This window comes from Strix aluco, chromosome 25, assembly GCF_031877795.1.
Source record: "Strix aluco isolate bStrAlu1 chromosome 25, bStrAlu1.hap1, whole genome shotgun sequence".
Taxonomy (NCBI): domain Eukaryota; kingdom Metazoa; phylum Chordata; class Aves; order Strigiformes; family Strigidae; genus Strix; species Strix aluco.
The window spans coordinates 2466722-2492152 of record NC_133955.1 but is presented as its reverse complement, the minus strand read 5'-3'; the positions used below and the strand labels follow the sequence as shown (position 1 = coordinate 2492152).

The window sequence follows — 25431 nt, the reverse complement described above, 5'->3', positions numbered from 1 at the left end:
AAGACTGTTTCCAATAATCCAAAATTTTAGGCCCCAGCAGGGACCCTGACACAGTTTTTTGACATTTTCATGGTATTTCCAGGCCCTTCCATCTGCCTCTGAGAAACTTGACGCATCTCAGCATCCCCTTTTGCTGCAAGGCTGGGCTGAGCCACCTCCATCACCAGGGCAGCCTGGTGACTCCTGCTCAGGGACAGTGGGTGACGGACTGGACAGCACTCGCAGTGGGTGACGGACAGTGGGTGATGGATGGGCGCTGGTGTGTATTCAGCTCCGTTGCTGCCCTCTGCAGCTCCAGCAATGCCTGGCCTCTATTTTTGTTTCTTCATGTGGTGCCAGATGGGGTGGTGAGTCCCTTCCCACTCACTGGCTCCCGCAGCCCCAGCTCCACTGGTGGGTGATGCTTACAACCACATTCGTCACCCACTACCTCCTCCACCTCCCTGGGACACCCTCTCCAAGACACATCAGGACATTGGGGATGGGGAATTAACACAGGTAATCCCTGCAATCCACGCCTGGACCCCCCTCAGCATCCCAAGCTCTATGTTACGGATGACAGCATTTTTTCCTACACTCAAACACAAGATAACTTTATTGGAGATGGCCAAACCCACCACAGCGGTGGTGTGGATGGCCCGGCCATCTGTTCTCCTGGGGTGTGGGCATGCAGACGTAGCAGGGCACAGGGCAGCTCTCCAGCCTGGCACTGCTTGGGGCAGGTTCTGGATTTCAAAATGATATCCAGTGATTTAGGAATTATAATTAAGGATGGTCAGCAATGAAATCATTTTAGGAGCATCTGAAGGAAGCCAAACACTTGACCCAAAGCTACAACTGTGATTTTTTTTTTCCATTTCATTTTTATCTAAGGAGAAACCACCTACAAACTACACTGACATGTGCAGGAGAAGCAAGGCCAGCCTCTCCGCAGGGCACACAGTGGTGGAGGAGGTAAACATGGTCTCACCTCCCAAAAAGCATTGGCACCATCACGCTGCAAACCCCCATCTCAGCAGCGTGACCCCCACCACCTTTGCTGGCTGCTGGGGGGTCCAGCCAGCCCCAAACTGATGCCAAAGCCAGGACTGGGCACTAGGATTTTGTCAGGTGGGAAAAAGGGCCCTGAAGCTCCCCTGCCATCTCCCCTGCACCCAACCTCCCCCTGGCAGTGCTACATGGAGGGTGTCAGCCCCAGCACCCATGGGTGCTGACAGACCCCCCCGGCCCCAGCGGTGGAGGCACAGGGCAGCCCCCAGCCTGCGCAGAGGAGCCCCAGCACCGGGGCACCCTCCAAGCAGCGTGGGGAGGGTCAATGCAGCGGGGGCACCTCGGGGCTGGGAGCAGCAGAGCCGGATTTTCAGGCTCCTGCATTTGCACTCAGGCAGCTCCAGGGCACCTCGCTCCGTTTTGGGGCTCAGCGCTCAGCCCCAACTCTGCTTGGTGTCCCCAGCACAGGGGTCCCCAGGATCCAGCCCCTCCTCGCAGCAGGAGCTGGTGTGCTGGGGTGGGGGGACTGTGAGGCCACACGTCTACCAATGCCCTGCTGTGCCTCAGTTTCCCCACCTCCAGAGACATTAGAAATGCTTCCTGTGTGCCCTCTCCCTGCTTTTCGGGCGGGCTGGATGTGCCCTGTGAGCTCCTTTGCATCCCTAACTCTGCAAATAGTCAACTAAAAATACTTTCATGGCGCTCAGCCTCCTGCAATGCTCTAAGGACCCTTCTCCCCCCACGCTTGCTTTCCCCTGCAAACCCAGTTGCTTTCAGAGTCCGTGCCTGCAGGAGATTTTCCCTCGAGTAAAATCACCCCATTTACCCAACTTCACCCACCAATGCTGAGCCCCATCCAGGTCAGCAATGTGCTGGCACCACGTTACTGGTGATGGGGGCTGCGTCAGCTGCCAGCCCCGTCCCTGCTCTGCAGTCTGGCCGAATCTCTTGGCTGTTTATTTGCTTTTCAGTCTCTGGGTGACCTTTTCCTCTGCATGAAAAATTCAGCCCTCACAGGCGGCGAGTGAAGCCATCCTGCCTCCCACCCGCCTGCCGCTGGCTCAGCACTTACCCCCCCGGCCCCTGCTCCCAGGGTCAGGCTGTGAATCCACCCGCTGAGGGCGGATCTGGCAGATTTGGGTGTTACACAGAAGAAACTCCCAAATCTGGCGGGGAAATGTGGTCCAGGCAGGGGCTCTGGCTGAGGGTTGGTCTGCAGAATGATGATAAGCTCAGGATGGGGATGGAAAACCTTGGCTTTCCCCATGCTTGGACCTGAAATACCAACACAGTGATCTGCCTCAGTCTTTCTGTCCCTCCCCCTCTATTAACCACCTAAACTTCTCCCCAGTTCATGGGTGCCACAGCCTGTCTGCTGCCTCGTCCCTCAGTGCACGGTGGACATGTCCGCAGCCAGGGCTGGCGCTTACACACACCCATCTTGACCATTTTCTTCCCCAGTTCTTTGCTGGCACTTGGAAAACAGAAAATATCCATTTACAGTGACTGAGAGAGCAGAAGAGCTGAAATTGAGGAGTCAGACTGCCTAAAACTGACTCAAAATTCAGAATACTTTGGAAAAGCCCTCCCACTGGGTGCTCCCCACCCCTGGGTGCTACCCAGCCACAGCACAGGCTCAGGATGCTTGCAGGACTTTGAATGAGCCTCACTGAATCCCCTGAGTCCAGGAGCTGGGGATTTATGGAGAAACTACCACAGAAATACTGTGTGACTGCCAGCACCTTCCTCCACCCACTGACAACCCCATTCCCTCCCAAAATGTGTGTGTGGACCTGGTTTGGGGGGCTGGTCCACACAGGGGTCTGTGCTTGGAGCATCTCCCCGTGGGCAGGGGACCGGGCCACACCATCCCTGGAGGCCACCGTGTTTCGGTCCCTCTGTCCCTGCCGTGGCACGGGGACGGTGCAGAGCTCTGTCTGTGCAGGGTTTGGATCCGGCTTCATCTGCACCCCCCCAGCTTGGACCCCCCCACTTATCTCCACTCACAGGCCGGGGGGTTTCTCGGCAAATGAAGCTCTGAGGTCCAGGGAAGGCCGAGCAGGCTTCCTTGGGTGGAAGAACACCAAAATACTTATTCCCAAGCTGCTCGGAAAGAGCCAGCACGAGCCTGGCCCTGCACCATGAGCAGGCTCTGGCCATGCCACTGCCCCTCCCCAAAGCCACCCCGGGGTTGTCCTGGCATGGGGACAGGACTTCGTGGGCCCCGGTGGGGTCTGGCAGAGGCGGCCAGCGTGCAGGCTGGGGCTGGCTGCCACAGCCCGGGGGGACGGGGCACCATGCTCCCCGATTCCCACGCAGCCGGGCAATCTCCGGAAGGATCTGCAGCGCCTGCGGCCGCGGGGCTGGGGCTCAGGCTCCGGCTTGCGGAGCACAGTGGCTCGAGGCTCTCGCGTCTGCGTTGCCTGTCGGGGCAGAGCCATCCCTTCCCCTGCCTGCCATCCTTGCCTGCAAAGCCAGGCAGCGCTGCTCCAGGGTCAGCTGCCCACAAACCACCATGGGAATCCCTGGGGACACGGGTTCAGTGGGATGGGTGACTGGAGAGGCTCAGCATGGCAGTGGGGGCTTTGGAGCCCGACTGTGGGCTGCTGGCAGATTTAGGGGGGTGCCAACAACGGGCGAAGCTCTGTGCAGGATTTGTGCTCTCCCATACCCTGCAGGGTCCCACAAATCAAAGCAACACCAGGGTAAGCAGCAGAAGGTCCTGTTTGGGGACACTTTTGGTACAGGGAGTTGGGGTCCCCATTGCCTTCCCCAGCGACCCCATTAGCCCAAGGACAGCCCAGAGCAGGACAGTGTTCAGCAGCACGGGCACGTCACCGCGTCATCCGGGTATGGTGCCCAGAGGGGTCCCTGCTGCAGCAGCAGCTCTCCAGTCCCTTCTCAACGTGGGTGTTGAGGGGGAGCCGTGTCCCCAGCCATATCCATCTGTCCCAGTGCCACTGGCATTTGGCAGAGCTCACCGTCACACTGCTTCCTTCGGGCTCAACCTCATCCATCCATCCTGTCCCGCAGGAGAGGCTTGGGGGTCCCCACCAGTCCACCAGGGTCCTGGCCATGTCAGCTGAAGGACAGTGGGCCCTCAGGCAGGGATGTCACCTCCTGCCATGCCCAGAGTCCTGGGTAGTGGCCCTGATTGTGTTCTTTGCCCCATCGTGCCAAGGGGATATGGCTTGACCCCTGCAGCTGTGCCAGCCCAGCTCCTGCAGTGCCTCTGTCCTGCCCCAGGATGGGGGGACCCAGCGCCTGCACTGGCCACCCCAGGGCCACTGTCCCTGTCCCTGGGCTGCAGACAGCAGTGGCCTCACTTGCCTGCCGGGATCCCGTTCTCCCCACCGCCCACCGGGCCAAGGGCCATCTCCATCCTGCTCTTCGGATGTTGCGCGTCCGCAGGCTGTCCCACGGGGGCTGCGTCAAACTGCACCACTGCGGAGAGAAGGCGCTTGTTACCCACCCGGCCAACGCTGGGACACGCGGCAGGATCCAGCCCCAAGGGGAGCTGGGGAGCAGAGCCAGCCATGGTCCTCAGCGCCTTCCCACGTGCAAGATGGCAAAGAGCCCCACATCCCTCAGGGCCACCCCAGACAGAGGGAGGGTGTTAGAAATTCCCTCTCCAGGGATGCGGGGAGGTGAAACCCAGCGGGGAATGGGAAGGGCAGAGCCCAGCCAGTGCAGGGGGACACGGGACCACCACCCTGCAGACCCATCCACATTCGTGGGACCCCCTCTGTGATTCCCACGGGGAAGTCGAACCACTCGGAGATGGGACCCGGCAGCCAGGGACCTCATCCTCCGCTGGGTCCCGCACCCCGACCCATGGCGCGGCGGAGGGTCCAGTACCTGCTCGGCAGCTGTGCCGGGCGCGGACAACCTGGATTGCCTGCTGGTTCTTGAAGCGGACGAGGCCCATGGTGATCTCGGCGTTCCAGCCCGGGTTCTCCTGGGCACAGCGGAAGTCGATCTCGTGGCTGTCGTCCATCACCACCGTGAAGTAGATGTGCCGCTCCTTCCACTCCACGCACTCCACCGCCTTCATGCGGGCAAAGCTCAGCTCCTTGCGCCGCGAGCCCTTGGGCTCAAAGAGCTGCAGCCCCTTCTCTGTCAGCAGGCACCGCTTCTTCTTCCAGAGTTGCAGCAGCCCCCCGCTCCGCTTCTCCAGCACCCCCTCTCTCAGCACCTTCTCGGGGGTCATAGCTGCTCCTCAGCCCCCTGGGATCCTCAGCACCTCGTGTCGACGCAGTCGGGCATCACCCGCCGGGGGATTTCCAGCCCCTCCACGTCGGAGCTGAGCTCCCCGGGGCCAGGAACGCCACGGCAGCTGTGCTGCCCCTGGGGGACTTGCTGCCCTCCGCTGCCTGGCTCTCAGAGGGGGCAAGTGATGGGGTGCCCCATGCCGGCCACCAGCCCTGTTGCTGGGGCTCTGCTCCCTGCCCCGTGCAGCGTGTGGGATCCCCGGCGCTGTGCGCCCCAGGAGCTGTCGCTACATGCCCGGCTGCTCTCCCACTCGCATTCCTCCCCGCCTCGCCTGGCCCCTCCTGCCGTGCAGGCACCCTTCACGCCCAGGCGAAGCCCAGCCAGGCCCAGCGCAGCCCCACTTCACCCAGGACCTGCTTTCAGGGTGCCCGCAGGCAGGCACTGCCCCGGGGGTCCTGGTGTGAACAGGCAGGGTGTGGGTATGGGTCTGCACGGCAGCGGTGCCGGGGCAGGGCTTGCAGGCTTCTGCACGGCAGCCTGGGTGTGGGGTGCAGTGCCAGCTGTTGGGGGGTGCCGTGCCGGCTGTCGGGGGGTGCAGTGCTGGTGCAGAGCTGGGACAGGGCTATAGGGTGCAGTGCTGGTGGGGACAGGGGTCTGTGGGGTGCAGTGCCAGCCAGGCACAGGGTTGTGGTGTGCAGTCTCACTCACAGATGGGGCTGTGGGGTGCAGTGCCAGATGGGGCAGGGGGCTCTGTGTGCAATGCCAGCCAGGAAGGGGCTATAGGGTGCAGTGCTGGCTGGGCTGGGGGGCTGGGGGTGCAGTGCCAGCCATGCAGGGGCTGTGGGGACCCCTGGCTGTCCCCCAGAAGGGGGGACACATGCCGACAGATGTCTGGTGTCACCACTCTGAGATGGCTGTGCAGGGCTGCCCTGCAATGGGGACAGCCCTTGACACCCACCACCCACCTGGCCCTGCACCCAAGGTTGGTGGCCCAGCCCTCAGCACACAGAGCTCCCATCTCCCAAATCCCCTCAGACAGGGATTTGAAGCCCCCAGCCTGTCCCACAGTGAGGACCAGCATCGCCCAGCCTTCTGTGACCTCTGCAGGGGGGACACACCACAGGAGCAGGGCTGGGGCAGCACAGCACCTCCCCATCCTACCTGAGTCCACCCTCCCCTGCAGCCAAACACCCGTCCCCTTTCCAGCCCGTCTTGTTCCCGGCCACCGCAGCTTCGTCTGTTCCTGCGCCAGCGCCTGGCATGGAGGGGTTCACTGTGCCGTGCCAGGTTGCCAGCGGGGACATCTGGGGCCTTCGTGCTGGCCATGGGCTGCCAAAGGGGGTGATGCTCACAGCCTGCTGGGCAGCTGGATGTGCCCCTGGAGATGCTGAGGGTGTGGGTCCCTTTGCCCAGGTGAGGTCTGGAAGGGGGAAAGTCCCCCTGGGGACACGCCGGGGTCACTGTCTGGGGCTGGCAGCCTGCAGATCGGCTCACGGCTCGCTGGCACGCAACCGCTAGCCGGGTGCTCACCTCCCGAATCACCCTTCTCGTGGCCCCCCAGACCCCAACCCCCCCAGTGCCCCCCAGCTGGAGCCCCTCTTGCCCCAGCCCCTCCATCCTCCCCGGTCCCTGCTGGGGGCATCGCCTGCAGCCGGCATGGCTGGGGGGCAAGTCTGCAGCGCTGATGAGATGCACCTAATTATCCCTCATTAAGAGGGCAGGGCAGCGGCTGCCGGAGCCAGGAACTGGTTCGTGCTCCCCGGGGCCAACCTCGCCACGCTGGCAGAGGTCCCGGGTGTCCCAGCAGACCCGGTTTCCTGACGTCAGGCGGCCCTGGCTCCCCTGAGGCCCTCACCACCCCCACAGCCAAAGGCAGCGCGGGGCCAGGCAGAGCTGGGGGGGCCAGTGCAGCCCCGAAGATCACCCCGAGCACCCCAGCACTTTCAGGAGGAGCAGAGCAGATGTGTGGGTTCCCCCCCCCCACACCCCAAAAAGGAGCATCCAAGGCTGTTTTCCCACGCGCAGGTAAAGCTCAGCTCCAGGGCTGCTGAGCCCTGGAAATTTGGGAGGGGGGTAGTTTCAGGACTGTCACTCCTGGCTCTGCCCTGGCGAGCTGGGATGTCTGTGGGCACTTTTGGTTCACCAGCCAGCCCAGCCTCCTTCCTCACCACCCTGGGGAGAGCCAAGGGCTGCCAAACCACCGCCCCCGCCGAGGCCCCAGCTCCGCTGCTCGCTGCCTCTCCAGCCCCAGGCACTAAGGGAAGGTCGTTTTCCTGCAGCCGTGGATGTAAAGGACCTTTGACAAAGTCTTTCTCCGCTCCTCTCTCCCCGGCTGTCCGTTCCCAGACCCGCAGGGCAGGAGGCTCGTCCTGCCAGGCTGCCCGGGAGGCTGACGCCGCAGCTCCTGCCCTCCAGCAAACCCAACAGGACTCACTGCGTCAGGCTGCTGGCAAGAAAAAGACTTTGCTCTGTGGGCTGCCTGCGGTCCCCATGAATATCCCATCCACGCAGAGCCCTCACCGGCAGGTAACGGGGGCTGCCACGGCTCAGCTGGGGGGACGTAAGTCCTGCCCCAGGCTGGCTCAGCAGCCACTGCAGTGACGCTCCCACAAAACACTCACGGCCAGGACGAGGCGGTGGCAGTGGCATCCCCTGCCACAAGACCCCCCCAGCACCCCTGGCCATGGGGCTCAGAGGGCTCCAATCCAACCCCTTAGAGCGGTACCACCACCACCAGCCCCCAGGCTGCAGGGTGCTCAGCCACGAGCCAACACTCTGGTTCGTCTCTTCAGAGGCACGTTTGGGTCCCACAGCCCCTTTTGCAGCAGTCCCCAACGCGGCAGCAGGGAGGGATGGGTGCTGCTGGGTGCAATGTGGCTCTGCTGCCTCTAAAGGGAGTTGGACAACACTTGGGTGCAGGTGTCCAGACACGTCCAGCTGACCAGCGCCGGGCTGTGCCGTGCACAGGGAGCAGTAACCAGCAGAGGGTAGCAGATGGTCACCACTGCCCCGTTGCAGTTCAGGCAGGAGATGTCCAAAAAGCACCTTAATCCCCCACTGCTTCTCCTGGGCCTTGGCCCACCACCTCCCCCAGGCCCCCTCATGCCCTCCATCTGGATGCACAGCCCCAGCGATGCCTGTCCTGGTGTCCCCATGGGCTCACGCTGTGGATGTTGGTCTCTGTCACTCCCTGAGCCGTTCTCAGGTGAACAGTGCAACTTCAGCAGGCGTGCAGCACCCACTGCAAACCCTCAGGGCAAGGCCCCTGTCCCAGGACCTTGCCCATGCTGTCACCTGGAACCTCTGGGGCTGAAAGCTCAGCAGAGATCCTGGAGAAGAGAGGGCTCGGGGAGACCAAACTTCAGTTTTCCACTACCTAGAGAAAGGTTGTGGCGAAGGAGACACAGCACTGCATGGCAAAAGGACAAGAGACAATGGGCACAGGTGCCACAAGGGAAACTCTGATGCACATAAGGAAAATAACCTTCTCTGGGTGGATGGTGCACCGCTGTGACAAGACCCATAGTGGTGGGACCTCCATCCTTGGAGGGTTTCCAAACCTGTCTGGATGCCAGGGGCTCTGATCAACCTGACCTGTGGAGCTAGCCCTGCCTTAAGCAGGAGGTTGGACTTAAGACCTCTGCAGGGCCCTTCCACCCTACAGCTTTCTGTGACCCCATGAAACCCAAATCCAGCATTTTCTCCTGGCTCTGACCAGGCCTCCAGGAGCAAATGGCCTCTACAGTGTCCACCACACTTGTGACATGTCAGTACCTCCCCTCTCTCCAACACAACCTCTACAACTATGGGAAGAGGAGACTATTTCTAGCTTTATTGACTAAACAGCATTGCTCAGGCACAGTCCCTGCCTGGGGCACATCCAGCTGAAACGCCACAGCAGCGCAGCATCCACCGCGTGCTCATGGAGAAAGCAGCAGCTTTCTAACCCCCCACGCCTCTGCGGGGGAGCAGGGCCTCTGCCAAAGGAGGGAGCCAGGTTTCGGTCTCCACACCGAGGGCGGTATGTGAGCCCACTGTGCTCCAGCTCCCGGCCCACTACCGCATCCCTGAACCCGGGCTGTCTGCTCCACACGCCAAGTGCCATCTGCTATTGCCTCACCCAAGCACACACCCCAGAGCAATGGGACCAGCTAGAATTTGGGTCCCAGGCTAGAAAACCTGAGGGGGGGCGGGATTTTTGGAGATTTTTAAAGAGCTTACTCCCCATCTCAGCTTCAAAAACATCATGTAAAAACTGAGGGTGTGATGAACGGCAGAAAGTGCTTAAGTTGATAAAGGAGCCCAAGTCCTCCCCCATAAAAGCATTTCTGCCTCTGTTGTGCTTCTCAAAACACTACCCATCTCATTTACTCAACCACAATGTTTATAACTTTAAAAAAAAACCAAAACTAAGTTCCCTGTGGAGTTCATAACTCTAAGATGCAGCAAGGCTGATCTTGTGGGTACGCCACACCGGTCAAAAGAGAAAATCAGAGCAAGAAAGTAAAGAGTTCAGCTGAAAATGAATTAAATCTGGGAAGCTGCCAAACTGACGGCTTAATGATCCACAGTGCTGCTAAAAATCCAGGGAGTAGGTGAAAAGTTGTTAATTATTCAGCACTGCTGGGCACGCCTGTTTGGAGAGGTGCCACTAAAAGCACTGATAGGGGTTTCGATAGGGTGTGCACACGTGTTGTGCTACCGACACACCCAAGAAGGTCTGTCCGGGGCCTCCCAGCATCAACCGCTGCTTTTGAAATGGTTTTCCACCACGGGAGCAGGGGGAGAGCCTGTCCCAGCCGACCCGCAGAGCTCAGCCAGCCACAGCTGGGCCGTGTCAAATCGCACCAAGCAGCTCCTGCCTTCGTGCTTTAATTGCAAGCCATGATTGCAAACATTTCCCGTCCTCCCTCTACCTCCTGACCTCCAGCTCTGGTCACCCAGTGCATCTCCGCAGCCCCAGAAGGGGAATAAACTCTCCAGCGAGGCCAGGCGTGGGTCAGCTTTGATGTTTATTGCTTGCTCAGTGACACAGCACGGCTGAGCACCCATCCCAGCGGGACGGGCAACGCGGAGCAGAACGTTTCAGGCACAGGGGCCTCGCTGCGGGTGCGTGTGAGCTGTCTCCCCGCCGGCACCCACACCAGCAGGACCCGATGGGGATGATGTTGGGAGTCCCACGGCTTCAGGGTGCGCTGGGTCAGGGCAGGGAGGAAGGGGCTCATGCTGTGAAGCAGCAGGTGGTTACTGATGATGGTGAGGATGCTCACTGCGGGTGCGGGAAGGGTTGGGCAGCACAGGCTGGTATGGACAAGCCCTGGGCGAGCAGAGCCCAGCTCCTGGTGCCTCACTGCGAGTGGACGAGCGCCCCGGCACCTTGCCCAAAGCCAAAGCCCTTGGGACCGAAGTTCTTGGCGTAGCAACCTGCAGAGGACGGGAAGGGAGAGACAGGTCAGGCCAGCGGCTGAGCACGAGCAGGTCCTCCTCTCGAAGCAGGCACTGCCTAAAGAGGACAGGGTTTGTCATATTTGTTGGGCAGACAGAGAGGCCCCAGACACAGCGGGAAATGCCCCAGTTCTACACCAGCCAGCACATCCAGCCCCATACACAGCTGCTGGGGCCGCCACCTCCCCAAACCTCAGTCCCATCCTGGTTCCCTGCACAGGGGTTTTCACCCCCTGCCTCCACCCTTTGGAGTCCAGGACCAGCCAGCGGGAAGGCAGCACTCACCTTTGCAGTAGATCTCCCCGTCTTTGTCTGCCAGGGTGGTGGACTCCAGGCTTTTGCCACACTTGGCGCAGCGGAAGCAGGACTTGTGCCAGGACTGCGGGACAGGAGCAGAGCCCAGTCAGACAACACCCGGGGACAAGGCAGCAGTGCTTTGGCTACCAAACAGGGTCACTTTTCTGTTTCTAACCCAAAGTAGTTGGCAAAGAGGTGTGAACGGGATGAAAGCTTTTCTCTGGAAAGAGTGGTCCTCCCAGCCCAGGGGGGAAGATACAGAGAGGAAACATCAGGTGTGGTCACTGCTCCCATGTTGATCTGGTTTCAGAGAGCTTTCACCCCCACTTGCAGAAGTAATTTGTACGATACTATGTAAAACCATTTTTAAGGAGCAGTCACTCCCCTCTTTGGGGATCGTCCTCTCTTGAGCAGCATGATAAATCCCCTGAGTTATCCAGCTGAGATCCAGTGCTGCTGTAGGGTAGCTTGGGGGGGTGGCAGCAGGGTTGGGACACCTGCCCCTACACAACTACAGCTCCAAGGAAGGCAGCAAACAGATACTAAGAATGCAGAAATCAGCCAGTGTTTAAAAATAACACCCCCCCACGGCTCCACCAGTCCTCTGGGGATAAATGAGCTCACAGCCTTCCAGCAGACCTAGAGTAGCCAGAGCTGCTCACGGAGGAATTTAAATAAACACTTTGGAAAACATGAAACCTTTTTTGGAAGAAAATGTGAAATTAGGGGGCTGGAGGAGGAGGTAGCAGATGGAGTCATCCAGCAAACATTAGCACATGAAATACATGCTCTGGAATCCTCTCCGGGTTTGGTTGAGAGTAACTGCTTGCCAGCTTTGGCTCCCCTTAAACATTGAGGCCAGAAGCCTACCAGGCAGCCCAGGTCATGATTTTAAGGGTAAGTTTGGCTTCTGACCCTGGGCTGACCCTCAACATGTCCCTCACAAATACCTGCACTGCCAGCTAGGGTATGATGATGCTGGGAGGCCCTTTCTGTTGACTAGATGCCTTCTTTCCTTGCTCTGGGGACAGAGGACAAACACAGAAACCCCAGGGAGGACAGAGCATGACGGGGGTCAGTGAGTGACCCAGCGTCACCAGTCAGGCAGTGAGGCTTTCCCAGCATGGCTGTCCTGTCCCCTGCGGCACAAAGCTGCCAGGGCAGGGCAAGCTCTGCCTGTGTACCTGTCCTCAGAGGAAAGGGTGCTCCAGGGCAGGGACCTCCCCTGGGCTCCCAGGGCTGACAGAGCAGACAGTGTCCCCATGCCTTACAGAGGGCTTCCCAGAGCTGGGCTAGGATGAGCCCACAGCTCGGGATGCAAAGGACTGTGGTGAAGTGATGAACTTGACCTAGGAAGTACCAGGGCTGTTGCCTTGGTCCTTTACATCTGACCCTGAGCAGACCCAGTCCACCAGCAGAACAGCCCAAGGGAGATGCACCGAGCCCGTGGCCACCTCCAACCACCTTGCCCTGCCTATGGGCAGCGCTGACCACTGGAATTCATTCCCTGCCCCGAATCTGGGCTGCGGCACTCCAGCCTGTGGCAGAGGGTGGAGAAGGCTCGCTGGACACTGCACTTGTTCAGTTAGTGGTGGCAGTGGCCATGGTCCACGTCACTGCTCATCCTCCCAACACATCTAACAGCGGGGACGTCCACTGTGACCTCTGCTGAGCAGTGCTCTGAATATTTAGTATAAAATGAATTTCTCTTCCATCTACAAGTCTGTAAGAGTGATGCAGCCTGGAGAATGTGGTTTCCAGACATGCCAAGATCTCTTTTTGGTGCCAGGCTTCCAGGTGAACATGACCACCAGACCCCAAGGCCAGCTGGAGGTGCTGGCAGCCCAGCCTGCAGCAGCCTGTGGGTCAGGTCAAGACCTTCTCTGAAGGCCTCCCTACCACACAGCAACCTGTGGCATGTGTGTGCCCCATCCACTCCATCCCACTTCTTACCTTTCCAGCTCCAATCACCTTCTCGGCTGCATACACTGCCTGACCACAGCGAGGGCACCCATCAGCACCTCCGACTTTCTGGGCCATTCTGGAAGCATTAGGGTTGGTGGGTCGGTGGGGCTGGCCCCTGCGGATGGGAGGGAGTTCATGATCAGGGCTGCACAAGCAAGACGGAGGAGGGAAGAGCTATGGGATCACAAATCCCAATCCAGTTTTGAAGGGCCTGGAGCTTTAGGCTCAATGTGTCGAGCCCCACGGAAACTCCAGCCTCACAGCTGTGTGCTCGGAGGGGATGGGCAGCACACTGAGGCAACGGGGACATGTCCCGTCAAGCCCCATCCCACCCCACAAATATGGTTCAGCGGGTTTCCCCCGAGGAGCAGAAAGGCAGGGCAGCCCACGGCACTCTCCAGATTAGATACTGCTGGAAGTTCAGCACGGGCCACACGGCCAAGCATCACAAACGGACAGAAGGTGCCCACAATACCCCAGTTTCAAAAACAAGACTTAAACTCACTCTTCATATTTGATGCCCAGAGACTCTCCCTTGTCAGTGCTCAGGGTCCCTGCTCCCTGCCCGTATCCATAGCCCTTGGGACCGTACTTCTTGCCGTAGCAGGACTTGCAGTAGATCTCCTCTCCATGCACAGCAACGGTGGTGCTGTCCAGGTTCTTCTTACAGACCACTAGAAAAGAGGGGAGGGCCGTGCCATTAGCCTGCTCATCCAGAGCTCACTAATTAGCTGGAGAAAACAAGTCCTCACAAGGGATAGCACAGCTCAGCTTTCAAGGAGTAAGGAAACCCTAGACAAGATCCTTGTTAAACGGAGTGCATGCAAAACAGCCAGAGATAAGGATCGCAACAAGAACATTGTCTGGCTTTAAAAGGAAGCAACCACCAAAGCTACGAGGTTGATACTAAGAAAAAGCTCTGTTAACCCTCTTGATGCTGGTATCCTGGAGATGCACTTTAACCAGCGGGGGTGGAAATTTTCCTACAAACCACTGCAGGATTCACAAGCACAGGGATGGACAACCCTGCCCCACTGCAGCTGCAGCTCTGCCACACTCCTAGTCCACTCCAAATACAAAGCGATAGGCACTCAGGGGGAAAGTAATGTAGGCAAATATATTTTAACTTGTGTTCAGACTGAAAGCAGACCTGCAGCCATTACCACGGCTGACGCACTGTGAGCTCTTTGCTGCATTACACTATTGTGCACAGTCGCCTCTCTAGACCCCAAGAGCATGATGAAGAGTTCATGCGAACGTGTCACCCCGGGTCGGTGCCATGATTAGGATGTGTGCACAGGGTGGTCTCAGGTGAGGAACACTTACTCAGCCGGGTGTTCAAGCCTTGGGGATCAGATCAATATGGGATGTGAGAAGGGACAGGAGGAAACAGCAGCCAGGGTTGGGGTCCCAGCTGAGCCCACATAGAGCTTGAGCTTGGTGTTGGGCTCAGGCCACACAGACTCTTCTCCCAATCTTTAGGTTTTCCTGACTCCTGTCCCAGCTCTGATCTCAGCCTCTATGTCAGCTTCCAAACCCTTCCCGGAACGCGCCGCCCAGCAAGCCGGAGCGGGAGGCGAGCGGCACCCAAACAGGCTCGCAGTGATCTCCAGTGTTTACCTGCCCCAGTGCAGGATCCAGATGCCTGGGGCAGAGTCCACAGCGCTGGCAGCCAGCCCTGAAACAGATCCTGTTACAGCTGCGACACAGCCTTTCCCCATCCTGCTTAAATGTTGAGGCTCCCAGCAGTCCGTTGGCCTCTTCACCAGCAGAAAAGTTTCTTGGCCTTTACCAATATCACAGGAATGCAAACACAGCAGAGAGCACAAACCACGCGGGCGAGAGGCAATCTTCCTCGGCCCAGTTACTAAATATGGTGCTTCTCCTCTGGGGCCACGGAGAACCCCGTGTGCCGCTGCTGGGAGAAGGAGGGGGAAAGGGAAACGTCTCCTGCCATCTAAGGAGGATCTGGCAGGATCCTCTCCTGGCTACAGGCTCCCCTGTCCCACCACGGCAGGAGCTGGGCATGGAGCACACATCCCTGTTGAGAAAGATCAGCTCTGGTTAACCCGTCCCGTAGCTGCCAGGCTCGTGGGCTGGTGCTGGAGTTCTCTCCACATTACCCTGGAGCTCACCAGGAGCAACTCTGCATTCAGACAGACCCTCCAGGAGGGGAATTTGGGCACATTTAAAGAGCTTTGTCCTAGGGGTGGGAATGAATGATCTCAAAGGCATCTGTCCTTCTCTCCCACAGTGCTGGATGGATTTAAAGCTCTAACCTAAGCTTTCACAGCCCCCCATCTGTACCAGCCACAGACCGCTTTGAGAGGCAGCAGAAAAATTCTTTCCTGATCTGCTTCCTAGAAATCAGCCCCCAGCTCCTGGGTTTCTACATTGCAGAAATTCCATCGTGCCGCACTCATTGAGTTAAGGACCCTTTGTTTTTCTAAAAGCAGCAGAGCTGCTCCACAAAACAATTAGGCAAGAGCTGCTGCTACTTTCAGAGGCCAAACGGTCTCATTACAGCACATTTCTGCCGTGTACTATTGACTCAGTTGGATCGATGCCACTGAGTCAATCACCAAGTCACTCCCTGAGCCAATCTCCAGTGCTAATGCACTGTGGTAGGTTTGGCTCCTTTTTGATTATTTTTTTGGCAGATCAGGTCAAAGTATTTGTTTTTCTCCGCTAAAGATAATGACTTCAAGTTCCCTGATGAGGCCCAAATGCAGCACTGGGGAGCAGGCTGGGAATGCAGCATCGCTCACAGTCTGCGGCACCAGAGTGGGAGCAGCAGGCAGCACTGTGGGCTGGCACTCAAGCCATGGCCTGAACTGGGGACCCCGCAGCTGGGGTGGGCAGAACCGCTGGGGTACATGTGGAGTGTGATTACGTACATCTGCAGAGCACAGGGACAGGAGCCCTGGCTGTAGTCGGCTCAGAACCACTCCCTGGTGACTTGCTTCCATGAGCGGACACGGGATGACCTTCCTTCCCACTTTGGCCGTGTATTCCCTCCTCAAAGCAACACCTTTTGCCTGATTTCGTGGCACCTGGAGGCCTGCCCCGCGCTCTGGGTGCCAGCATCATGCAGCAGAAGCTTTCCCTAGCAATCCAGCTGCAAGGGGATCTTTGTCCCCACACTGAGGTCCTCCATTGATACGGAGGTAAGAGCCAGTGGTGGTGGGGAGATGAGGGTAACATTCCTCACCCTCCTTATCTGAGGCTGCAGAAGAAACACGATTTCCTGCTGCAGGGAGCAGCCACAGTAAGGACACAGTCTGCCATCACCCTGCCCGCCCAGGGAAAGACTCTCTGCAACTCCCCTTCTTAGTCGTCTCAGAATCACAGAATCATCTCAGTTGGAAAGGACCTTGAAGATCATCTAGTCAACTGTTAACCCAGCACTGACAGATCCCAACTACACCAGATCCCTCAGCGCTATGTCGACCCTACTCTTAAACACCTACAGGGGTGGGGACTCCACCACCTCCCTGGGCAGCCCATTCCAACACCTGACTACCTGTTCTGTAAAGAAATGCTTCCTCACATCTAGTCTAAACCTTCCCTGGTGCAACTTGAGGCTATTCCCTCTTGTCTTATCACTTATTACTTGATTAAAGAGGCTCATCCCCAGTTCTCTGCACCCTCCTTCCAGGGAGTTGTAGAGGGCAATGAGTTCTCCCCTCAGCCTCCTCTTCTCCAAACTAAACAACCCAGCAAGGCTTCCAGCCTGGGAACTCCCACATACAAGAGCTACCAGCCACGCTGGCCACTCTTCGTGCTGCACAGGGAGCAGAGATGCAGCAACAGCCTCTCTCACGTCCTCATCCGTCTGCGCATGCTGCATCCCAGACAGGCTGGCCAAGCAGTATCCAGTATCCGAGCCAGGAGGACACAGGAGCACGGCGGGGATCGGCCCCACGAGGACACTGGTATTTCCCTGCTGGAATAGGTCTACTGAGATTAGTTCTAGCTGTGTGCCTGTTTATAGACCCTAGCTCTGCTCCCTGCCTGTATGGAAAAGATCACGTCTGTGCTCCCTGATGCAACGGGACGGTGAGACTGGGAACAGGGTCCTGGGATCAGCTGAGAAACTGTTAAACCTCAGTGGGACTCTGCTACAAGGGCAGCTCTGAGGATGCACTTCCACTCTGGTGCTCTGTGTCACATGCAGTGTCTTGATGAGCCATCAGCGGACACAGGCAACGTGCATGTTCCTGTTAGCACATGAGAATCACTAGGTCTGTTATGTGATAGTCTTCAAGGGCAGGGGACAGAAATCTGGTAAAACACAGGCTGAGGACAGTGGTCTTTTTATTCAAAGGTTCTGCAGTCCCCCTGGAGTTGGATGCCCCAGGGTTAAGGAGCTGCTCTCAGCACCATAACAACTACTCGCCTGTCCCTGCACTGCTGCCCTGGTATCCCCAAAGGGAGGGGAAGGGTGTCTGGGACCTGCAGCATGAACCCAAGAGTACTTGTAGGATCCTGCAGAGCAGGTAGAGGAAGGATCTCTGCACTGAGTTAACCCACAGCCAGATCCTGTTCTGCTGCCCTTCCCTGGAGGCAACACTTGGGTCCAAACATGCAACAGAAACATGCTCCACAATAGCAGATTTTCAGGCAGGCTGGAGGTGATGCTTTAGCACTTCACAGTAGGCCTTCCACCAGCAGAAGGGCCAGGACAGGACCACATCTTCTTCCATCATGTCCTGGGACACAGGGGCAGATCCCATGCCAGTTCCCAAGCCCCAACACCACCTTTTTAGTGTGGCAAAGCCACTTAGAAGACTAAAGTTAGCATCCCCTCAGAGCATTGCATGGAATGTGCCACCTCCTGCCACCACCGTTTGGAGAGTCCCTGTCTCATGCTCCAATCTTGAACATCTGGAGACAGTCTAGAGGACTCAGCCTAGCCTTTCCCTGGTGTAGGGACAGACTAAATCTTTTGTGTGGGTGCTGACTGAGGTCAGCCCTGACAGCTTGGACAGCCTCTGGTGTCCTGGGATTTGTGTTCCTTTAGCAGAACTAACTTCCAAGTCTGGAGAAAAGCAGAAAACCTGCCACATGGCTCCCACCGCCAGGCTGTTTGTAGAGAAATCCTAACGAGCGTTTACACGGCCCATAAACAGGACATGACGGGGCGCCCAGGCGGCAGAGAGCCAGGAAATGGGACGGGAGGGGCGAGGGAAGGGCTGGTACTCACTGCACAAGAAGCAGGACTTGTGGAAGCTGCTGCCTTCACATTGCACCTCCTCAGCAAAGTACACTGCCTTCTGGCAGACGCCACACTTCTTTCCTCCTCCCCAGTTTGGCATCCTGCAGAAAAAGCACAGACAGAAACAGCGTCAGAGGAGGTCAGGCAGGACGCTGGCCGGGCAGGAGGCAGGGACGGCAGAGCAAGGTGACCACAGTGGGCACCCACCAGCAGTGCTCCGGCAACTGTTCCACATCTGCGCACGCAGAGACCACCCACGGAGGTTTGCTGTCTGCACAGCTTCACAGGGCTGGTAATTAGCAGAACTCAGGATGCCCACAGCACCCATCATTACAGCACCCAGCAGTATCCGCTGCCTCCTGGGGACCAGTGGTCCTACCAGCCAGGAGCTGCAGAAATGCCCCTGTCCTGGAAGCCATGGCACCTCACAGCTCCTTTCTGTGCCAGGAAAGGGGAGGAAGCAGGACAATGATGGGAGACGGCACTTACGGGGGTACCCACGGCCCCGTCACCTCATTAGGTCACAGCCCTGCTATCACCCCTCGACAGGGCAACGCAATGGCCAGGGTGACCGATCCTGGATGCTGGAGAGGGCACAGGCTGTCACACTGTCTGGAAACAGTTCCAGCTTCTCCTCCTCAAACATCTCTCCCGTTTCTGCCACCACAGCGCAGGAGTATAAACAGGGTTGCCCAAAGGGCAGGAGCTGACCCCTGATACCACCAAACAGCGGGCTCTGGCATCGTGTCCCCCACAGCATCATTAGCTTGTGCCTTGCCTGGTCAACTGCTCACAGGTTCCCCCCGTACTCGAGGCTTCTCAGTCCCCTCCAGGACTGCAGGTACAGCCACAGAGTCTGGGAAATCAGCAGCCCCAGGGACACAGGCTCCCGTGCAGGGCGAACACCTGAGCACCAACCTAAGCCACCATGCAGCTCCTTGGCAGGATATAAATGCTTCTATTTCTCTCTCCTCTTTCCTGAAATGTATCTGATGAGACATGATTAAGAGGCCCCTTGATCTGCAGATAACCCCAAGATACTGTGAGCAGCTAACACAAGTAGCAGAGCTCCAACCCAGAGAGGCTTTGATACTTTAAGACCAGGCCAACACAAACCTCACGACATTCAAGCAAGGAGATTCTGAGGGCGGCAGGCTGGTTGAGTGGAGTCAAGAGGAGGCTAAAGAGGATCTAACAGCAGCCTAGGGTTGCTACAAAGACAACAAAACAAAACACTTCTTGGCGGCGCCCAATGATATATGGTCAATGGGCACAAGCTGCAGCTTGGGAGGTCTCCAGAGGCCTCTCTCCATCAACACGTCTGTAATTCTCCATTCTGTTCCCATGTGTGGACAAGCAACAGAAGTCACCCTCCCCATTGCAGGCACAGCCATGTGCTTCCCAACTCCTGAACAGCTAAAGGTCCCCAAAACCAAACACCATTTTCACACTACACCGTGTGCCACCCCACAGCACGCGCAGGATCTCACCACCTCCCTCGGCTCGCTGCGTGGCTATGAGGAAGGGGATCTGGGTCTGCCGGGGCACAGCCTTTGAGCCCACTCCTGGCAGCAGCTCCCAATCCCTGGGTCACGTTGGGCAGCTGAAACCCCATCTCTGGGTCTCCAATCCCCCACCCAACGGCTGAGCTGGCGGCACTGCCCTGCCTGGCAGGCAGTCGGGGAGATGGATGCTAAACACAACAGGACCAGAGGCTGTATGAACGTCAAACGGAGAGATGAGGGAGGATGAAATGCTGCAAACCCTCTTCTCACAGGCACAGCGAGGTCTCTGTACCTTCCAGGATATGGGAAAGTTGAGCTTTTCCCTGCGTAAGAGTATTTTGTCAGGCAATACAAAAGGGAAATTGATCTCAACCTGGTTATAATAGCAGGCAGGGCAGGCAGGGCGTGGGTCAGGGCTGACACGCTGGCAGGGCTGCACAGAGGCCCCGCTCTAGCCCAGCTCCAGCTCCTGGACACACGGAGGGTCTCAGCATGGGACAGACAGACAGAGCTGTGGAGGGTGCTGGGAGCGGGGGCTGGAGAGGCTCTGCTGGCTCCAGGGACCCCAGGAGCTGTGACTGGGGTGTGATTGCAGAAGCCCAGGCGGGAAGTCTCCTTTCCGAACACCCTGCAGCCTGGGCTTCCCACCACTGCGCAGCCCGTGCCAAATCCCTCCCCTCCAGCCTGATGGTTCCAGTCCCAGCCTTTGGATTGCCTTAAAAGGACACAAACTGTTTCTCTCCAGAGCCTGTTTTTTCCCCCCTGCACCAGGAGGAAGGCCTGACCTGGTTCAGGAGTTTCCTTGGAGGGCAGAAATATCCAGCGGCAGCCCCCTGCCAGCCCAGGCAGCGGAGACACCCGCACCTGCATGGCATGGGAGCCCACTGGCCCCCTTTGCCCCCATGCCCACCTGTGTCAGACCCCTTGTCAGGAATAACACGACGCTGGCTACAATTTCTCAGGGACCCTCATCCCTTTCCAAACACGACAGCCAGCAGACCCCACCTCTGGGACTCACCAGCCCTGATTTTGGTGGGCAGCCTCATGCAGGCAGCCCCCTGTCATCACTCCCTGGTCCACGGCCAGGGCATCTGCAGGCACGCTCAGGGACAAACTGCCTGGCACAGTTTGGAGCCAGCTGCTCCCCTTTGCCTCGATGACACATTTTTTCCCCCTTTACAGCAGCAGCAAAGGAAGAGAGACTCTGTTTGTCCCGAACAGCAGGGTTCATCTGTTCAAACCGAGACATCGGCAGTGGGGACACCTTCCTCTGAGCTGCCTGTAAGTCTACAGGAGGAAAAAAGATGCTTCTGGGTGAAGCTCATCTGGTGTTTGCCACAAGAGCCGTTCAACCCTTTTGCTGCTTATTTTCCTCCATCCACCATGGGAAGGTTGCAGGTGCCTCCACACCAACGTCACTGATTTCAGCAGGTAACTCCCACCATGAAGCACCCAGAAGCACAGATACAGCCCCAGCAAAGTCACATCCCAGCGAGACCTCCTGGGTTTTCTGGGGGGAGAGACCATGAAAATGAGTTTTTCCTGGGGATACATGGGCTTGTGATAGCTCACAGCTGGGCACAGTGAAAAGCTGAGATAAGATTTCAGTTGCTGGGAATTCCCTCTTAGTCAACAACATACAGAGGCACATGCTGAGGGCCTGGCAGGCCACATGAGAGACCAAAAAGGAGTTTATGCTACAGGTCAGTATTAGCAGGAAAAAAAAGAATAGGAGCACCCTGCTCACAGAGCCTGGGACCTGCACCAGCCGTCTCAGCAGCAAAAGCCTTACAATAGCCCTCTAGACAGACCCGTCATCCCAATCCCCTAATTAATGACTACTTTAAGATATGTCAGAGAGTTTGCAACTCTTTCAACATATTTTTCAGAGTATGTTGCACCATGAAGCTGAGCACCATATTCTGCCCAATTGCAGTACTTGGTGACCGCAGTCGCACTTCTCCAAATCACTATTAGACCCACGCAGAATGAGGAACAGGAGGTGACTGTCCTGCAGCCAAAAACCTCACTGAGCATAGGCAAGAGAGACACCCAGGGCTGCCAAAAAACAAGATTATTTTCCTCCCTCCTGCAGCTCCACATCCCGTGCACCACAACTTCGCAGCAAACACAACCAGAGCCCTACAGACAGCATCCTCCGTGCCAAGCGTGGCTCAGCCTCCGAGCCGGTCCAACATCTGCTCTGGATAAGGCAAGGGGCCTCAAAAACCAAGGTACCATCCTTTTATCAACAGCCGTGTTGCTGGAAAGCATGGACACAAGTGAGGCTTGTGCAGAACCACACAAGCCTGACACTTTTTGGAGATCAACTCTAATTTCAGTGTCTGATGTCTGACTGCAGCGGTACAGCTCACCAGGTCAAAGCTAAAGACCCACCCATGTTTCAGATGGGCTTGTGTTGCACCAGTTTGGGAGGCAGTCTGAACAACCAGGCATAAACCAGTATGGAACCAGTATGTCCTGGTGCTTCGGGATGTCATCTAAACCTGGGCTCTAAGGGGAAGCAGGGAGCAGATGAAGCCAAGCCTTCAGGCAGCAGGAACACAGGGTCACCCCCTCCTTCAAGTGGGCTGAAAGGTCAGTGTGCTCATGTCACACCACTGCTGTACCTGCCTGAGAGCAGCTTGTTTTCAACTGCTGGAGCTGAAGCAGCACCCGCCGTCTGACCACAGCTTCCCTGCTACGGGAGCACTCAGAGCAGTGCAGGTTCTCTCCCTACACCCTCCAGTGAACTTCACCTGCAGCCACCAGGATGTCAGCTCAACCATTTGAGCTTCTGCAATAGCTGGAAAACCTTTCCCATGTATGTGCCCAGATGTTCTACTAAAATCCTACAGTAATTAATTGCAGAGCAATCACTTGGAGATCACTGAGGAACAGGAGACTCACACTGAGCAACAGGAGACTCATGCTGGCCCATGTAAAACGTTCTTTTTTTTTCCAGTGAGAGCGTTAATACAAGTGGATGGCAGAAAAGCACCATCAGTGCTGCACAAAATTCACTCCTAATGATGTTCACAGCAGTTCACGCAGGATTATTACATGGCCTGGCAAAGGGACAAGTCAAAGGGGAGGAAACCACAGTAGGAGCCCCAAGTCCTGGGGTCTGATTACCACCAGACAAACAGCATCTGTCACGGAGCAGCTTCCACATCACCTGGGCACAAGTGGAAATAACCCTACAAGAGGCAAGTTAGAACAGTCCCCCTGCCGTGTACCAGCCGGGTGGAGCCGTGATGCGAGGAGACTCTGGGCGCCAACAGTGTAAGTGAGGATAAACGAAGGTCATTTGTGATACAGTGATGTGGAACTGGTGAGCAAGAGGATAACGGGGTCCTGAGGCTGGTAAGCACTGGGACATGGCATCACCATGGAAAAATCAAAGAACTGACCCAGGAGCTGTATCAGATCACACATGTCCGAGGGCTTTGCCATGAGAGGAGGGGAGGAAGTCGGGAGGGTCCGAGGTCCAGAGTGATCCTCACACGCTGCTTATCTACTCTACCGTTCCCAAAACAACACAGGCATTACTTCTGCTGCCACTGCTAAGGCAGCCTTCAGGCTCGTGGTGCCAGGGAAGGGGCCAGCACGAGGCCAGCACCACGCTGAGCCACCCGCCAGACCCGGCTGTGGACGAGCACCCACCAGCTGCAACGTGCCCGCGGACCACCCCTCCCTTGCCTGTTGACTGCTCCCAAGCTCTGGTTACAAAGGCAACTTGAAAGTTTCCTATCACAACTGGGCTCCTCAAAGAAAATCCAAATTTTACCCAGAACAAGAGCATTTTCAGGTATGCTAACAAAAGCTACAGACTCCTGCAGGAATCAAAATCCATAACCTGATCAAGCTCACTGTAGCTTTTGCAAAGCCCTTATTTGCCCGGATCGGTCACGTCCTCATCATTTTATGTTGCCTCCCAGGAGCAGGGAGCTGAGCTCAGCCGCCGCAGGGGCAGAGTCCAGGCACTGCCATCCCGGCCGGAGGGGCCCTGACCCAGGAGCCAGGAGAGGCCGTTTGCGAGCCCCAGGCTGGACAGACGGTGCCCACCGACCCACGGGAAGGGGAAGGCACCACTGCCTGTCCGGCAGCAGCGAGCGCTGAGCTACTTGTGAAGCAGCAAGTGCTCCCCAGGGCTGGGAGTGCTCACAGGCATCACCTCACCTTTCCAGCCTCACCACCAAAAGAGCCAGGAGGTGCAGCGGCCCAAGCCGATCTCACCCAGTCCATCCCTCCCTCTACCTAATACTGCAGCTTGGCAGCATCCAGTATTTTTGCCACGTGCTAATTAACCCCACGACGCGCTGGCCCTGCTGCTGGCTCTGAGGTTTGGAAAGCGGCACCTGAAGCTGTGCTCAGGGACGTGCCCAGCCCGGTCCTCAGCGCTGCGAGTCCTCGCAAGGAGACATCAGTCTGCACCAGCAGAAAGGCTGGAGCTGGCCCCGTCTCCCGGGTTTAAGCTTTGCTCCGGCTGCAAAGCCAAGCGACGGCAGAGCCCACGTTGTGGCGAGGGGACGGGGCGCAAGGACTCCGCTCGAGACCACAACCCTGAGATTTCCCTTTGCAGAAAGGGCACAGACACGCTTGGCGGAGGGTTAAGATTAACGCCAGCACAAAGTTTGGCGTCCTGGTGGGAAGTGACCGCGCTGCGTCGGTGCCCGCTCCCCGCCGGGTTAGGGAAGTTCACCCGATCTGATGCAAGAGCTTTGGCTTCCGCCTCCTGCGCCATGTGCACAGATGCTCGGGCCGCTTCGTGCCTCAGTGGGCCCCACCGCACCCGCACCCACCCCAGCCCCACACCGCTCCAGCCCCCAGCCCCACACCGCACCCCGGGGGAGGCGCCTGGGGGGCGCAGACGGAGGGCGGGGGGGTGCTGGGCGCGGGTGGGGAGCAGCGGGGATGCAGCAGCTCGGAGGGACGGGATGGGATGGGATGGGGGGGGGGGGCTCCGGGCCCCGGGTCGGGAGGAGCGGCAGCCCCGGAGGCTCCGCAGCGGGACCCGGGCCCCGCGGGAGGGGACAGGAGGAGGGGAGGGGGCTCCGCGCCGCTCCGCGGGGCCCGGCGCCCGCCCCCCCGCCCCGCACCTACCTGCAGCTGGGCCGGGCCGGGTCGGTGCCGGGAGCGGGGCTGGGGCCGGCGGCCGCTCGGGGGTTTTGTTGGCGGCGGGGGAAGGCGGGTCGCGGGGCGGCGGCGCTTTGCGCTCGGCGCCGGCCCGGACTGATGTCACGGCGGCCGCCGCCCCGAGGGCCCGGCGGAGGAGGGCACCGGGCGGGACGGCCTCGCCACCAGCGCCGGGGACCCCCCTTCCACCCCCGGGCCCCGGCACGGCCCCGCCGTCGTCCCCCCGGTCAGCCCCGGCGCCGCCCCGGCCCCACGCCGGTGGGAATCCCACCCCATCCCACTCCCACGGGGGGGGCTCAGCCGCGACGGCTCCCTGAAACCTGCGGGCTGGTTGCCAAGCGTATGTGCCATCAGTCGGTATTTTGTTAAGGTCAACGTTTTCCTCTAAAATCAAATCAAAGTTGCAAGGGAAGGTGTAGAGAACAGGGTGGCCAGGAGCGACTCTTTGGCAACGGCTTCGCGTGGGAACCCACCACCACGGTGCTATCGTGGGTGCGGGGACACGGGGACAGCACGAAACTGCCAGGGAACGGCTGTGGCAGGGGCGGTGGGAAAACGCTTCCAGCACAGCTGGATGGCAGCTGGATGGCAGGTCGCAGAGCTGCGAAGGGAGGGCTCGGGGCAGTGAAAAGGTCAAAGCACTACAGGCGCTGTGTAACC

At 58.3% G+C, this 25431-nt stretch overlaps 2 protein-coding genes across 2 annotated transcripts; both read right to left on the bottom strand.

Annotated features, from left to right (window-relative positions):
* Positions 1 to 3696: 3696 nt before the first annotated feature.
* Positions 3697 to 5453, bottom strand: PHLDA3 (pleckstrin homology like domain family A member 3). The gene is made up of 2 exons (XM_074850307.1): positions 4849 to 5453; positions 3697 to 4434 (listed from the first exon to the last, which is right to left on the bottom strand). The coding sequence occupies exons 1-2, from the start codon at positions 5198 to 5200 to the stop codon at positions 4313 to 4315; spliced, it is 474 nt and encodes a 157-aa protein (XP_074706408.1). The 5' UTR covers positions 5201 to 5453; the 3' UTR covers positions 3697 to 4312.
* Positions 5454 to 10196: 4743 nt separating this feature from the next.
* On the bottom strand, positions 10197 to 24890 carry CSRP1 (cysteine and glycine rich protein 1). Its single transcript, XM_074850037.1, has 6 exons — positions 24739 to 24890; positions 18116 to 18228; positions 13415 to 13583; positions 12898 to 13024; positions 10933 to 11026; positions 10197 to 10626 (listed from the first exon to the last, which is right to left on the bottom strand). The coding sequence occupies exons 2-6, from the start codon at positions 18225 to 18227 to the stop codon at positions 10550 to 10552; spliced, it is 579 nt and encodes a 192-aa protein (XP_074706138.1). The 5' UTR covers position 18228; positions 24739 to 24890; the 3' UTR covers positions 10197 to 10549.
* Positions 24891 to 25431: the final 541 nt, after the last annotated feature.